Source organism: Camarhynchus parvulus, chromosome 1A (assembly GCF_901933205.1).
Source record: "Camarhynchus parvulus chromosome 1A, STF_HiC, whole genome shotgun sequence".
Classification (NCBI taxonomy): Eukaryota; Metazoa; Chordata; class Aves; order Passeriformes; family Thraupidae; genus Camarhynchus; species Camarhynchus parvulus.
The window spans coordinates 2,527,058-2,544,497 of NC_044586.1; the positions used below are offsets into that span (position 1 = coordinate 2,527,058).

The following is a 17,440-nucleotide window of genomic DNA, read 5'->3' on the forward strand; positions in this document are numbered from 1 at the left end:
GAGACCTGAAGCCAAGTGATTCATGAGCATTCTGTAATTCTGTGAATTTATCCTCACTACTGTCTCCTAGCCATTTCTGCCAGAGTTGGAAAACAGCCACATTCCTCCTAAAAATAGGTACAGTGTGGGAGGCTGCATAATCTGACACCTGTGGACTGAGTACTTTTGCAACCAGCTTTCTGTAAAATTATATATTTAGTTAAAACTATGGAATCTTATTGATTGTAAATTTAGATATTTTAATATTGCCAAATTTAGATATTTTAATATTGCCATATGGAAAAAAAAGTTTCAAGATGAAATACTTTGGGGAACTAAAAAAAAAATAGTTGGATCCACAAAGGAAGGAAAACACAATATGAAGTACTCTATGTTCAGGAAAATAAATAAATAAATACAAATTCATGGGCTTTCTGCATGGTTATATCACTTCATTAAACCTTAAAATACATTCTCTGAACAAGCAGAAGCTCTCCTACAAATATTCTCCATGCTTCTGTACTGATAAATGTTCCTTTTAGTGCACTATAGCACGTGGATGTACCCATGAACCCATTTCTCTAACTCAGGCATCTCATGCCTGAAAAATAAAAATTGTACCAAGATGAACTTTCTGTTTTCAGACTTAGGTCTATGCAGAGACTGTACTGAGAAGGGTAACACCTGTCACTGCTACAAATAAATATAAATATATATTGAGCTTACTAATTGCACATTTCCTGCTTTAGTTCTGCTCGAAGCAGATATGAATTACACGAAATATCCACAAATATCTGGTGGTCAGATTCTTTTAAACATAAGTTGTTGGGGTTTTTTTTAGCAATTAAGGACAGAAACACCTTTTCATACTACAGGTTCTAGAGGGAAAAGGCTGACTGTGATCTCTTGAGAATTTTAGACTCCCTTTTGGGCTGAAGGTGATTTGGGCTCAGCGGTATGGTTTTGCTATGTGTAACCCTGACAACCCCAAAACATTACCAATGCTGGTTTACTCTGATTTCTTGAAGAAATAAGTGAGTATATGTGTATATATATATATATAAATTGCTATATAGCGTTCTTAATTAATATAAAATATCATTCCATTTTTGCATTTGATTTAAATAAATTTTAATTTAGCATTTTACTTCTTCACAAGCAGAGATGTAGTATTGGAAGAAGGAATTTTGTGCCTATAAATACAGCTCTGCAGGGTAATTTCTGAGCAGTAACAAGCAATAGACATACACAAAAGTAACCCTTAAATAGAGAAACAGCTCTCTGAATGGAGAAAAATAAAAACAAAACCTAAAACCCAAACCCACCCACAGTTTATGTATTTTTGTATGTACATATAAATGCTATTCCATAAAGAGAATTGGTGTCTTGAGGAATGTATCAATTTCTGTTTAATATGCTATTCTCTTTAGAGATAAACTATCAAAGTATTAATATTTATAGAAGCTACTTTACCATACACTTTATTTTTATGGTTGCTATTTCTAAGGAGCATATTGCAGATGAAAAAGAGTAAGCACATAAAATTATGTGATACTGAATACTACACATGATGACTTCTTCCACACTATTTCTCTGCTGGGAAATTATCATGTAAAGAGTTCTCTTTTTTCATGTAAAGTGGTTTTTTTTTTTATGTGTAGATACATGACATGGATTTTTGTCCCAAAGAAGGGAAGATGGAGCTTCATTTCTTACAAAAATTTTGCATCTTCTGAAATTCTAAAGGAACTCCAGTCAACAACTTGTAATTTTTCCCCCTTCTACATATTTAAATAGAGCAGAATCTTAGAAGAATATTTTGGTGTTTCAATAATTTATATGATAAAAAAAATTATTTCATTCTAGGACTTCCACACTGTATAAAAAAATTTACAAAGTCCTCTCTACAGTAACAGTACATTTTGAATGGATTTCAAAATGAAGTGCATAAAAAGTGGTTGTCAGGGCAATCAAAATTGGCTGCTTATTTTACAGCACATGTTGTCTGAAAAATACATTTCAAAACTTACATTTCAGCCCTAACAGCACCAATTCCATCTTTGTGCCAGACATCTTCATTATCTTTTTAAAATTTTTGTTTTAGAAAGTCATTATCAATCTCAAAATTAATTTTCAATTTATTTACCATTATTACTAATTAGATTAATAATGATAGTGGGCTTGTGCCATAAGCCAAAAGTACTGGTATCCCATATCTGTGGAAGAATAAATTTGTAAATAAGTAGGAAAATGTGCAAAATTTTTTTTTTCAACTGAGAATCTCAAGGTGTGTCTGGTTAAAACTGAATGCTTAAAGAACTTCCAGCTGAGTACAGAACTTCAGCAGTTACGTGTGCACTTAATTTACAATCTGTGAGCAGCTGCCAGTGTCTTAAATTCCTGAATGTGGTGCTGAAGGTGGCTTGTGGTGAACCAAAGAGGAGTAACAACAATGCCAGCAGGGAGTAGGAATGGCTTGGAAAAGTGGGAATAGCTTGGAAAAGTGACAGAATTACTCCTGTGCAGACTTGGGATAAGGAGGAGTTTACAACGACCCCAATTTTAGACCTTCTTTAAGCAATCTAATCAGAAGTTAGAGAAAATAAGTAAGCAAGGATTCAAAGCCCAAATAAAGGGGGTCTCATTTTTTGTTTTGTTTACTACATATTACTCATTGCATTAGAGCTCCATCATTTTTTGAGCCAACAATTAAAGCAAATCAGACTTCATGATTCTAGGTTTGAAAAATCTCCATACACTGAGCCTCTGAATAAAAATATCCATGATATGACCCAAATCATTAACTTGCAATCCTACTCTTTTAAGCAATTAATATGAACTTATTGAGTGTCCCTGAGTAGAAAAGGCCTTATTAAAAAAAAAATTCTACCGAGAAATTTAGCTCTAGACACACACATATTTGCTGGATGGTATGAATATTTGAAAAATGCACTTCCTTCCCTTCATAAAAAGTTAATGGTTTCAAGAAATTGCTTACTCAATGTAAAAATCTTTAGCAAAAACAAATTTAGGAGTGCTTCATTATAGGTCTGAGGAAAATCTGCACGGTGTCAGTTGCAGAGGGTGGATTGCAAAGTCCCATTAATGTTGAGGTTATGGCTTTTTTTGAATTTAGAATCCTCCTGCTTTAGGCCCTAAAATTTCAACTGAATGTAAATAACTGCCCTGGTGGGTCTACTTCAGTGAAGAAATATACATGTGCATTTGAGCTTGGGGACCTAACTTTTCCAAATGGTTATGACTGCATCACATTTTATACACTAAACACTTCCCTTTGAGATGATGCTTACAAAGGAAAATTCAGCAAATACCTGCACAGCATCAGACCCAGAGCTTTACTTTGTAGCCAGGCACAAAATTTGTGTTTTGCATTTTGAAAAAGCATCAAAGACTTACACAAAATGTAAAATGTTTGTATATATCTAGATTATGTATTTATAAATATTATATATTATTGATATATATGTATTCATGTATGTGTCTCTGTTTTGGTGGATTTCGCTATATGTGTGTGTTTATGTATAAAATTTGTATGCAAATGTATGTTTTCTGGCTATTCAAAATAGAAATAATAATGGATCAAGAATATCCAGAGAGATTAAATTCTGAACTTAAATGTAGGTGACAGAGTTCTGAAGAAAAATAGTCATTTTATGTTGTAACATATATTTCAAAGAAATGCATAACTTAGCATAATGAGTTATAACTCTGGAAGGGATACACTGGAATATCTTCATGCTACATCACTATTCTTTGATTTTTATAAGTCTTTTGTTCTTTCTAGTTTTAAACCCTAGAAAATCAGTTATCATGCCAACTTGAAAGTCAGATTGAATCAGTTATCATGCCAGCTTGGAAGTCAGATCAAATAAACATGTGGTTTCTTCCAAGGTATGACTCAATTTGTCCTTTAGACATTTGTCCTTAAAACACTGGACAGCAGAGAAGATTTCCTAAAAGAGTTTCCCTTCAAGCATGTAACATTCAATTGGCAGCCCCCAATGCTTTAAAATAAAGCTCTTGGGAATTTTGCTGGCTAAACTTAATCCTTCAAACTACCAAATGCTTGCATATATATATATATATATACTAAATATGTAAACATTAGGCTTGGGGGTTTGCAAAATCAAGGACAAATTTTGCAGATCCATAAAATGCACTATACCTCTGCTAATTCCAAGTATTATGTTGCCAACTCAAACAACTCTGGTTTTATTTACAAGTTCCTTGACACGTAGAAACAGTCACCTTTGACATTTTAAATTTGTAGCACTTTCTTCCCAACCTCAGACCAAGTTTTATTAAGAGAATTTGTATCCTTTCAAAGTCAGATTAAGCAATCTTAATTAAAAGTCTTCCTTAATTGCATCTAAGACAGATTAATAATTAGACACCTTTCATGTAGAAGTTAATGCTTTTCTGGTGTAACAAACTGAGAACAAATACCTCATTTTGCAGCAGATATTCCACTTGACCTCTGTAGTTGATAATAACAGAGACAAGGTTCTGCCTAGGAATCAGGAAAAAAAGGAAACAATATCAAATTAATAAGAATTAGATAAAGAGAACAGGTTTGAGTTTGGTTTTGTTGGGGTTTTTTTTCACATTCTAGACATTTGAAATAATTTGAGACTGATTTTATATTAGAATAAAATAAAGCTAAGTGCGTATGCAGACATCATGCAATTGAGCCTGGACTTCCCTGGGTTTTTGGTAGACTTTTGCCCCAAAGAATAGATTAAAAAAGTCTATTTATAGAAGATACAAGTTTCCCAAGTTAAAGAACTCCAGTAAGTGATTTGCTGTTTCAATGTCTATTGAAATTCACTTCCCATTTATTTTACTCTTTATGGTTAAGCAAGTGCTTAAATATTACCTAAAGAAGGATGGACTCAAGTGCATGCTACATTCTTACAGCTAGAGTTGATGATCCTAAGGCTCTTTTCCAACTTGGATGATTTTATGTTCCAATGCCTTCTGTCTCAATCACTTCACAGACTTAAGCTGCATGGAATCAGATAAAACATCTGCCCAAGATCTGGAAAATCTCAACACCTCCAAAGCACAGGCTAAGTCCTAAGTACAAAAGTATGTTATAAAACAGGACAGCATTGCTACGTAACCCATGAAACTTAATTTGCATGCAGTTCTCAAGTTTACATGCTCAAACTGTTTCAGCACCTGCCTTTCCATCGCATTTCCCGTAAACAGTAAAATTTGCTTTACTTCTGTAGAGAGCCACTCACCACTCTGTGGTTCCATGCCTCTGTCATGCTACAGAAGCTGCCACAAAATTTGTACAGGCATATTGCTGAGTCTCAGCAAAGCTTCACTAAATTAATTAGGATTATGGAGAGGAGCATACACATCTCTAAACTCCTCAACTGATGCTTCAGCTGTAAATCTCACACTTTTAAAACCACAGCCTCCAAGTGCTATCCCCAACAGATAACCAGATTCAGATTTTTGCTCCTAAGAAGCATTTGTGTAATTTTCTGTGTTTCAAGCACTGTGAAATTCTTGTTCGTTTGTCAGCTGAACAAAACAAAAACAGGTGCCTGTGAGACCATTGCTAAGGCATCATCCTGGCAAGCCTCCTCTATAGGGTCAAATCATCAGGAAAGGATAAGCAAACCTTAATTCCCAGTTTTACACCTTGCCTAGCCCACGGATTAGTAAAAGGGACACATCATTACCTTGATGGCCATCAGAGGTAGTTGGGGTTTGCGCATGTTTATATGAAAAAGTGGAAATTACAATTTAAATTCTTCCTTTGTTGTTTGTTTTACTCTATCACCTTTTTCTCGCCTTTTAAATTCTACTCTTGTATCCCACACCAATCTTTAATTAAGGTTCTTCCTCTTCAGAAGGCTTAGAAGAAATTTCCCCCTACTCTTCCATCCCCATTGCAGTCTGGTAGCTGAAAGTCCCAAAAATATTTTGATATTTTTCTCAGAGCTTCAAAGCAAATAAACTATTTATAGAGCAACTGTGTATGTCCTCACGTATTTCAGTTGGGCCAACTGAGCAATCAGAATTTAGAACTGCAACTGCAGCCCAAAGTACTGGTTTCATGGTACATGATTAGATTTTCATTATCTATATTGCATGGCAGGAAAAGGAGACTCATTGCACTGAAATAAAACACAGAATCAAGAAAAGTTAGGTAGCCTCCCCTGTGCTGATACCACAGTGCATTTCCCTGGAGATGCCAACTATTCTCTTCCTCCTACAGGTAGTTTTGCCTTTACAGCTTTTTATTTCCAATCTGCACTGGCTTTATCTAGCCAGGCAGTTTGTATGTGGAGCAGCTGCCTGGAAATTCCTCCTGTAATCCTGTTAAATCATAGCTAATACAAGTTGTCACTCTGCTTTGACCGAGTCTTCAGGCATAACATCTTTTTCACAGCCTTGCCCAGCTCAGAAATATATCTGAACATATGAGCTTGCCTTGTTGTCTTTTTCCATGGAGGTGAGCATGTTTATTAGCATGGTTGGTCAAAATGCAGGTTAAAATGCAGAATAATTTCCTAAATTACAACGCTAGTTCAAAAAATTAGCATATTTTCCATCAGTTTATTTTCCCCTGGAGAATTTTTGGCATAAAGCAGCCATAATTTTGCATCATTAATAGGAAACAAACCCAGCAAGTTGTAATAATGATTAAAATATACCCTACTAATGCTATCCTGAGTCCTTGTCTGCCAGATAACTAATAATACCCATATCTTATCACACAGACATACTTGTGCATCATTATAGCTCTGTATAAATAAGGCAAGCCTAACCAACCCGTGAACATTTAGTACTTTGATGTTAAGGACTTCTTTTTAGCTTTTAGCAAGTCAATATGGTGCAAGAGTTTTGAAAAGGAAAGAGTTTGAAAAGGTGCAAGAGTTTAGAAAAGGAAATGAGAAAAGCACAAACAGGAGAGTCAGTCCTATCTCCCAACTGCTCTATATGGAAGGAGAATGACAAGGACATAGCATGGACTTGCCACTTTCATTTTTCAGTCTCTTGGCAGCAGCACCTACTATGGAGAGATGCTAGGTTCCCCTTCTAAAATGCTGTTTTTATCACTATTCTGCCTCACTAAGCAGTGCCCAAATGCATGCCTAGGCCCAGAGGGTTGTGGTGAATGGAATTGTTGGGAGCTGCTGCCATGTGATGGTCCTCAGAGCTGGGCCCCTCACCCCAAGAAGAACATTGAGATGCTGGAGTGTGTCCAGAGAAGGGAGCAGAGCTGGGGATGGGTCTGGAGCACAGTTCTAACAGGGAGAGGGAGATGGGATTGCTTATCCTGGAGAAAAGGGACCCACAGCAAATGATCCTGTCCTGCAGACATCCTCTGTGCTACTAAATGTCATACACTTATCATCTGTAAAATACATGTCTTCTATGAGCTCTTTAGAGCAAGGACCAGAATGGGAATTTGGGCCATGCTCCTAGGAAGCCAAATGGGTCCCCAGTAAGCACCAGGTACCCCCCCTCAAACGAGTCACTACCCCTCTGTTTCCCTCCATCTGCCTAATGACAGGTGTGACCATTTAAGCCTACTATTGTTGGCAAATTACTTTATAACACAGTGATGAAAAACATTGCAAAAAGTGCCAACAGCTTCTTTACCTAAAATTAGAATTTATCTAAATAGAATACAATTAAAGATGAATGAGGAATCTATCTCATTTAGTGTTTGGCCCTCACAGACTGGCTTTACCATCAGCTTCATTTTGACTGCCAAGTTAAAGGCCCATCATCATTAGTCTCCATTAAAAAATAAAAAAATAAAAAAAAGGTTTAAAGATCACTGAACTGTGAAAATATAGTCCTAATGAAGAGCAAACCTACTAGTTTTACAATATTTAATGTCAAAAATTCTCTAACAGCAACGCACACGTGAAGATTTTGACACCTTCAATCATGGGAATCTTTGGGAAAAATGAAACCTTCAATGAAAACTTCAGTAATATGAAAAGGAGACAATTGGGAAAAATTACACAGAACCGAAAAACGCTGATTTTTGCTAAGCAACAACTAAGGTCTGCAAAGGAAAAGTCTGAAATATTGAACCAATTGTTTTGCTCATTGGTATAATTTCTGTCCCCAGTAGTTCTCAGAATTGTCCTTTGGTGCAAGGAGGCTTCCTACAAATATAAACAATTAGAAACATAAATATTGCTCATTAGCAGCTTACCAAATCAGTCTCCAGGCACAAGAGTCTTCCAACAGCTCATTCACACTGAACCTTCTTTGGTCATCCCCACACTGTGGAAGAGAGGTGCATGGTGACGTATATTATTCTCATAAAGAAATACGTATATTGGAGATGTTAACATGGTATTTTCCAAAGGCAGAATGTTCTCAACCATGTTCAGGATGTTTTGATCTGAAATTTTATTTGGGGAATATTTTATGTTAAACTGGGCGGCACTATACAGGCACCAGTGGGGCCAAGAGTGTTCAGGAAAACAAACTAGCTGGATTTAGAAATAGAACTTTAAATTAGATTCAGTGGAGGAACAGGATATGCTTGAATCCAGGCAGGGAGAGTAGGGAGGCAGTGGGATATTCCAGTGTCCTGCCTACATGGGAGACATGAAGAAGGCTAGGGCATGCATCAATTCTGCTTTGATTTCACACTGAGGTGGGCCAGAGGGAGAGACGATGCAGAGTTAGAGGTGAGCTGTGAGGGGAAGCATCACCCTGGGCAGCTTAGAGGCTTTGCCACTTGAGGGACCTTCATTTTTCTTCCACCAGATTTTGTGCCAGAAAACAAGGTTCCACCAGATTTTGTGCCAGAAAACAAGGTATTTTATTACGTACGTCAGCATCAAGCGGGGGTCCAAAGCACACATCTTCATTGATGAAGATGGTCCCACTGGCAAATGGGCGTACAGAAAAAGCAGAGGACTTTGGGGCTTGTTTTGCCTCAGTCTTTAAGACTACTGATAAACCTGGGGCTTCCTAGTCCTCTTAGCTGGAGGAGCACAGCTGCAGCAACCATGACTTTCCCTTACACTGGAATTGTAAGGGGTCAGCTGCAGCAGTTCAATGTTCCTAAGTCCACAGAGCCTTGGTAGGATTCATCCCAGAGTACTAAAGGAAAGGAAAGAAGGGAAGAAGAGAAGAGAAAGGAAGACAACTCATTTGCCAGGGATCTAGAGCAATCATCTAGTGCAACAGCTGGATTATGACATCACACAGTAGGGATCCAGTCTGATCACGGATTCACCTAGCAATAGGCTATAATGTCACAGATGACCCAGCATGCTATGCCAGCTGGCTCAGCCCAGGATTTTTCTTAGCCCTAGCACACCCAGGCAGTGTAAACACCCAGGAGGTGCACTTTCAGCAGCAGAGGGAGACTGGGAGGGGAGATTTCCCCCTGGGCAGCTGGGAGGCTTTCCCTCTTGAAGGACCTGGGCATTTCCACCAATCATCCACTGGGCAGCCTGTGTGACACCCAATGCTGGGAAGCTTTCCCTCTCGAAGGACTTGGACGTTTCCACCATTCACTCCCAGGGCAGCCCCTGTCCCTTTGCTTGTGTTCCACCTGCTGCTGGGAGGCTTTCCCTTTTGAAGGACCGGGGCATTTCCACCATTCATGCCCAGTGAAGGTGACAGTAGGCCCTGTCCCTTTGCTCGCATGACACCCAGTGCTGCAGCACTGGAAAGAGGGAGCAGCTCATACCCTGAGCAATCCCGTCCTCCCAGCCGAGCTCCAGCACTCTGCCCTTCTCCCCTGGCATGACATGGCATCCACTGCCAAAGAAGACATGGAGCACAGCAGCTCCGGCAGCTGGAGCCAGCCGCCGCAGGCAGCAGCGATGGAGGTGGCAGAGGACGCGCAGTGCCCCATCTGCCTGGGCCCCATGAGGAGGCCGGCCTACGTCACCTTCTGCATGCACAAGTTCTGCCTCAGCTGCATCCAGCAGTGGGCCAGGGCCAGGAACAGCTGCCCTGTGTGCCGGCAGCCCATGGAGCAGCTGCTGCACTCCGTGCGAGGGGACGGCGACTACAGCGAGTGCGCCGTGGCGCCTGGCCAGCCACCCTCATAGGAACGGGGACACCGAGAGGGGCGTGCAGCCCATCGTGGCCGTCACGCTGTGGGCAATGCAGGCAGTGCAGGAGCAGCAGCAGCACTGGGCTGCCAGAAGCAGGCCCGTGGATGCTGAGAATGCCCAAAGGCAGGAAGCAGCTCCAGGGCCCTCCAACGCCCCTTCCCGCAGCCTCATGCAAAGTGATCCCACTGAGATAACATGAGCACCCGGCTGGCCCTGCTGCTGCTCCTCTGGAACCACAAAATGGCACTGGAAGACTTCGGCTTCTCAGCATACCCTCTGGTACTTCACCCAATAAACTGCACAGTCCTTTCCAGAGCGTGCGTTTCACGACCAAAGAATGTTTCTGGGTCCACAAGGCCTCGGTGGGATTCACTGCAGAGCACTAAAGGACCTAGCTGATCTCATGGCTGGATCCTCTCAGTTCTCTTCCAAAGGTCTTGGTAATCGAAGAAGATTCCAGCTGACTGGAAGTCAGTCAATGTCATTTGGATTTGCAGGAAGGGCACAAGGAAATGGAAGGGAGAGAGGACATAGTTTAGCTGGTGGGGACCTACAATTCTCACGTCGTCCAACTACTTCACCTCTTCAGGGCTGTAATGAAAAGCTCATTACAAAGGACATTGTCTGAATGCCTCTTCCTAAGGGGACTGATAGGAACCAGCCACCTTTCTGGGAACCCATTTTTTGTGTTTGACCATCCAGCCTGTAAAAATCACATGTGCGTGATTGATAGGATCCAAAGAGGATTTGATGGACTACAGCAACAGGTGGGTTTATGTGAATTATTTACTATCTGATTACATGCGGGTGACTATTATATACAAGATCTGTCAAGATCTTGCTTCTGTGACACCAGTTAAACTACAAACTTAGTGGAGACTTCTATAATGAAACATATTCCATATTTCAAAATTTAGAAGGATCATTCAGATCAGAGATGAAGTTCTCCTCAAGAGCACATTATTTCACAAAACTAAACAGTAGCTGGGTATGTGCATAAGTATCTGAGACAGCTAAAGAATCTTAAAAATCCCAAAGCTTCTGCCTACTTTGTTTTTTAAAAGCATAATTTTTGCATATTTTTATATGAATTCTGAGGAAAGGATTTTTTTTTCCATAACCTGATTCTCATTCTGTGACTTTCCAATGCATTTTACAGCCACGTGCTTTACCTAACAGCAACAACAACACTAAATGAGAGGCCACTGTAGACTACATCAGATCCTCGAATTCAGTGTGGCTCGAGCAGGTTTCAGGTTTCTTTACACCTAAAGAAATGTACAGGATGAGGTCCAGAGTGAAAGAAACACTGCAACTCACAAGGCACTCTATCTGCCTCCTCTGTTAGGTTTGTTTCTGGTCCTGATGGACTTGCTGGCTGTGAGCAGAACCTCTCCTTTCTGTGCCAGTGCCCTGTCACAAGCATGCCCTGGAGTTGGGGGAGAACTCTGTGTCTGTGACTGATTCCACCTCAAGGGCTGCTCCTGCTCTTTGCTATTATTAGTAACATGAAATAACTTCATGGCCTGAAGCTTTCAGAGCTGTGCCTGTCCCTGTAATGGGCTGATCAATAATTCACTTTGAGATCTTAAAATGTCACCCTTCCCACTTAAACCCTTAACTGGAGAGTCCACAAATTCTTTGAGAGGCTGAATGTTTTCTAATGGCCTGAACTACACAATCCCACTAGAAAGCCACAAATATTTAAATAATGGAAGTCTCCACCCTCTCATCATGACAGGCCTCTGACTTCTCTCATCTGTGATTATGCTCACAAGGTTAACTCTTATATCATTATGTCTGGCAAAATACTAACACTGATATATACGAAAAAAAAAAGGGTTTTGAACTCACAGAAAATATCTCTTCCTGTCTGCTTTAGTTCAAAAATCCTTTTCTGGAAGCAAGTGATGCTCTTTTTAGAAACCTATAAGTATTCTTTGCTGCCTGTTCACTACGAAAATTAATGCTTTCCTGAGATGATCAGAATGTGGGGACATCTGAAACTCTGAAAAAATTAGGATAGGCAGACCACTCCCTAGAATTTCAGAGAGTGCTAAAGCTGATAAATCTCATGGCTCAAAAAACCCCAAAATCTACTTAAAGTTCACCAACTAACTGAAACAAGTGTGATTTTGTGTAAAGCCCCTGGCCAAATTTCTTGCTTGTAACTGCTCAGCTGAAGAAAATTTCCTGCTCTGAGTACTTCATAGTAGAGTGACAGCTTCCCATAAAAGGAAAGAAAGCAGAAAATGTGACTGTGACACAGGGATGCTGAAGAAAAGGGGAAGAAAAGAAGGTTACTTACTGTTCTAGCCAAGCTGTGCTCCAGATGACCAGCGTGGTGCAGGCAAAGCTGAATGCAGGTGCTTGCCTTGCGGAGACTTTCGTGGCTTCCCAAAGTACAGTTGCTGCAGTTTGGGGGAAAAACAACAAATAAATGGTTATCTCTGCTTGCCACTTCCTGCTTTTATCCTTGCTACCTCTCCTAAAAGCTCTAGTGGTTTAAATTCTAAGTGCAAAGAAGACTGAATAATACAAACCCAGTTCTTGGCACCTGCTTCTGTGAAAATTGATGGTTCTGGCATGTTTTCTAGGAAAACAAATAATAATTGCTTAGTTGCATCATTGACCATTAAATTCTGAAAGAGAACAACAAGGACACAGAGAAAATATCCTTGACAAGCTGCATATCCTCCCAAACCTTGATATTATTTATGCATATTCTTCAAAGCCAAACAGTGCACTATCCTGGTTATAAATGCACCACTGCAGAAAGGCTTGTAGTGTCTGACACCCAACTAAAAATCAAATATTAGCTGTAGGTCTGGAAATCACATCCATCAAGGCAGGTGACCCTTGGTTCTCAAAGAAGTCTAAGTTTTCACCCTGTGCAGCTCACACAGAGGCAGCAAAAGCAGAGTTCATATTTTTCTCTCTCAAATCATGTGCCAGCTAAGATCCAACTCACTTAGCTGGCATGGATCCTATAAACTAAGCTGCTGGTCAAAGATGATGCAGCAGCCCATGACAAGGGAATGCCTTAATCTTATTTGCCTCTTTCCATTTACTGCTCTTGGCAACCTTTTCTAAGTTAGAACACAGCCTTGGTTTGTCACTCTTAAAATCACTTGGAACAAAAATAATTTAATTTTTCCCCCCTTCAAATCTTCCCCCTTCCCATCTTCAAAATTAAAGAGGTGAAATAATTTAAGAAATATTTCAGGGTTGAGGCAAATATCTTGTTGCATTTGAAAAAGTCCTTTGGGATTAGTGAAAGCAACAACAATGATTTTTACAAAGGTAAATTCATCACCAAAACAAGTTAGTATGCATCATCAGTTACAGCTTTGGTGTGTGTCCAATTAGATTCAGGATGCTTTATTGAGCCTTCAGCCACAGAAGCACAGAAAAGGATATTCCATATTTATACAGTTTTACAGCATGGTAAGTTGTTTCAGAACTCCCTGGGCCATGAAGGGAAGACGATTTTTTTTTTTTGGCTTGAAAAACTCAGTTTAAATGTAAACTGTATTTCTACCTAAAAGGGCTTTTGATGGAATGTCTGAATAAAAGGCTGGATTTAGTTAAAAAAAATAAACAACCCCAAAATGCTCACCCCTATGAATAAAGCATGGAAAATGTGACTTAGATGAGACTCCTCTCTCACATGGCAGTAGAAGTCTTCAGCACAAATGAGTGGATAAACTTAAATGCCATTCAGCCCATTTGCAGGGACCTTACCCATCTTGTAAATGTTCTGCTCTCACACTACAGTCTAAGTAAAATTCAGACTCTCCACTGAGGTTACAAGAGCTGTAAATGTGCATATATACAGGAGTCTTTTTTTAAACAAACATATTAAACATCACAAGGGACAAACTCATTTCCATCTGACAAAAATACCTGAAGCAAGGATCACCTTTGATAGCACCTCCAAAATTTCTGGATTTCAAGAGCAGAAAGTACAAATGTAAGAGTGGGAGGGGTGAACACCAACACAGTCAAATACCCATACTGGTGCAAAGCATATCACTATTACAGCTAAACCCTTCTCAAGTCCCTTTTCAAAGCTCAAGTGGCCAGTTCCCAGTTCCTGGGACTGTACCAATGCATGTGTTCTCTTCTGCTCCTCCTCCTCTCATCTCTGTGTTCTGCCTACCCACAGCTTTCCTGAAAGTTCTTCCTCTCCTCATTTCACCTAATCTTGTTTGCTTCATCACTGAAATGATGAGCTTTTTATCTTCATCCCCTCTGGTTGAGGAACACATTTAGTGCAGTGCAAGCTGCAGATGGTGCTCTGGGTGCTGGGAAAGGGCAGCAGGCCGTGAACAGGCACAGATTCTTTTCACAATGACTGCCAGAGAGCCCTTAATTGGTCAGACTGGGAAGTTTCCTTAACATTTTAGAACTGCCCCAACATATGTTTTTTACTTAATGCCTCACTATTATTCCTGCTCTTTTCATTCTGCCTCACCTCCAGCCTGTGGACAGGCATAGTAACAAGAATCCCGATTGCTCCAGGAACAGATTCCTGTTGCAATGCCAGTGACTGGAACTGGTACAGCTAGACAAATAGAGAGGAGCTGTACCCTCCTGGGAAGTAACATTCTTGAATCACAGATATATAAAAACTGTCTTTTCCAAGTATAATTTTTCCATGCACCATGCTTCCAGGCAAAACAAGCTACAGCAAGAGAAACTTGATTTTGTTGTTATAACTGCTTTTACATTAGTGGTTTGTGTTAGCTTCTGCTGTGTGAAGCAGATACTATCCATCAGCAAAGTCTTTATTGACACAACAAGGCTGCCTGATACACTGCAAACAGAAGTGGCCATGCAGCTGACTTAATGAATGGATTTAATTTGCACAAATACAAAGAGAAAAGTTTTGACAGCTATTGTTACACAAGGGACTAGACAAAATGGATTAATGCCTCAACAAAATAATGTGGAAACCTGGTATAGATGAAAAGTGTGTTACAAGAAACAGAAGTGCAGCTTTGCCACAGATTGACAAAGTACCTTTTAGCTGTACCCCAGGCAGATTTGCTACCATACCAGTACTACTGAGATAAAAATGATAGATCCTCTTTGGAGGATAACATGATTATTAGTAACTGGTTTATAGCACTCTGAGCTCTGTAAAGGAAACAAAAATCGAAGTGTTACAACCTTGTTAACTCAACATTTCTCCCCTTATTTGTTTGCTGAAATTACATGGAGAGCACAGCTCTGATGAGAATGCCATGAAAAAAAATGCAATCTTTGTCTTTAGGAGACGTGGCAATGACTGGTCCAAGTGACTTGCCTGTGGTCTCACAAAATATCTAAATATGAGAAAGGGAAAATCCCCATCGTTTGAGACTCCATCACTGCTTGCTTCTCCACAGCAAGGTTCACTGATGTGCTATAAGCTCCAAATCTTAATACAGTTCAATCAGACTATTTTTTTAAAGTAACTCAGCTACTAGCATCTCCAAATGAGAAACTTAATCTGCAGTGACAAGAGAAAATTAAGTTTACTTTTCACAAAGAACATATTCATCCAAAGGTGCTTGCTTCTTATGATTTCAATCTGTATGATTATGTCTATGTCAGTCTATAGTTAATAGCTTAAACTTCACTTTGAGTGAAAACCAATTTTTATTTAGGTTTCAATTCCCAGAGAACAGAATTAGTAAGAGAAAAAAAAATGTCATCAATAAGGTCACAGACAAGCACGTTCGAAGAAAAGATAAGCATTTAGATTTTTCAATTCTATTTTCCTGCTCACTGTGGTGGCTGAACTGCAAAGCAATAAGGTAGTACAAATTATACCATGAGAGGGTGTGGATGGAACTTTAAATACTCTTAACACCTTAGAACAAAAGGATGTTTAGAAATAAAGCCTATCAGTATTCCTTTGGTGGTCTACATTACTGCAACCTATTGCTAGTACACACATCAATAAAATAATGAAGAATTTTTTTAAAACCTCTACATTCTTATATTCACATTTTAAAACATCCACTTTCTCTCATATGTTTTGTTTTATTAGGTATTTCAAGATGACCTGAGATTATGGGCTGTTTTTCTAAAAAGAGAGGATTGATTCATTGCTGACAGATGAGAAGGGTTGGGTTTGGCTAGCTGATGGCATTAAGAGCCAGGAGTTGACACAAGGTGTTTAAGCACAATTTAATTTACTTTTATATAAAATTTTTCATGAAAGGCATCATAAAATCATATTTAGGGGTATCCATTTTAAATCCAAGGAAAGATAGGGAAGTGGGAGAGCAAGATTTCAAGGCGGATCTAGGTTTGTTTGATGGGATGAAAAAGAAAACCAGCAGGTTTCAGCAAAGCCAGGTTTTCCACAGTAAAAAGACCAGAAAACAAAAGAGTTTCCAAATCAGAATTCTACAGATGGCTCTATTAATTACAGACTGGCCTGCAGTCTATATGCTACCTTCTGATATCTTTAAAATTTGGGTATTTAAATCTGATGCTCTACTCATGAGTCAGGCAGGATGTGAGCCCAAGGGTCTCTGCATAGGAAGGGAGTGATGGACAGTGAAATCTGCTGCTGCTGGGTGTAATGGTCATTAACACAGAGGTGGTTTTCCTTCCCCCTCTCATTCAAAGCTAAATGGATTCTAAAAATCATCGAGTCTTTCAGGTGTTTCTGCAGGAGGTGGGGTGAAGTGCTCATTAATACAATCCAATATAACAGTAAATTAAAGCTTTTGACAAACCTTGACAAAGCTGTCTGCTTCACTAAAGCACTCTGCTCTGAGAACAATTCATCAAATCACCTTTTTGGCTTCACTTTAGGTGTTTTTTTCTAGATCACAGTACAGCAAGAGCAGCAGAATACTTATTCCCTTTGCTGTCTTAGAACTTGGGGAACTTCTACTGGAATTCATCCATGAACTGACTCCAAATACTTTTCTGGGGAAGAACTGTGCACAAGTGCATCAAATCACTCTGTTAGCAACATTGGGAGGAAACCAATTTGCACTTGAAGATAGCCCACACATAGGAAAAATTTCACCCTGAGGCAACTCAGGCCCTGTTAAACTACCCAAGGGATCCTTAGGATCTGGGGTTTCACATATCAGATCCAGGGCTCTGTTGAAGAGGTAGAAGAAGGGGAGCTGAATTTAACAGCACAATCTAGAATTACAAACTGCTGAAGTTTTAGTGCAGCTCAGAGCTTGGTGAATGACAGTGGAGGAGCAAAGTAAGAAAGTTGAGAACATTATTGACGTTGTTTCACTGCTAATGAGACGTGCAGAGATTCTACAAATGCAGGAATTTAAAGAGTCTGCTATTGATGCATTCTCCCCAACAATGAAAACAAAACTCTTCAGCACATACTACACTGAGCTCAC

At 39.6% G+C, this 17,440-nt stretch overlaps 1 protein-coding gene across 1 annotated transcript in view; it reads right to left on the reverse strand.

The window, feature by feature from the left end:
• Positions 1-17,440, reverse strand: part of PIK3C2G (phosphatidylinositol-4-phosphate 3-kinase catalytic subunit type 2 gamma) — a 189,696-nt gene that overhangs the window by 159,094 nt on the left and 13,162 nt on the right. Inside the window, exons 5-7 of the mRNA XM_030960249.1 lie at positions 12,373-12,475; positions 8,195-8,265; positions 4,441-4,510 (exon numbers count right to left, since the gene is read on the reverse strand). Of these exons, the coding sequence (XP_030816109.1) occupies positions 4,441-4,510; positions 8,195-8,265; positions 12,373-12,475 (244 nt within the window). The remainder of the gene's footprint in view (positions 1-4,440; positions 4,511-8,194; positions 8,266-12,372; positions 12,476-17,440) is intronic.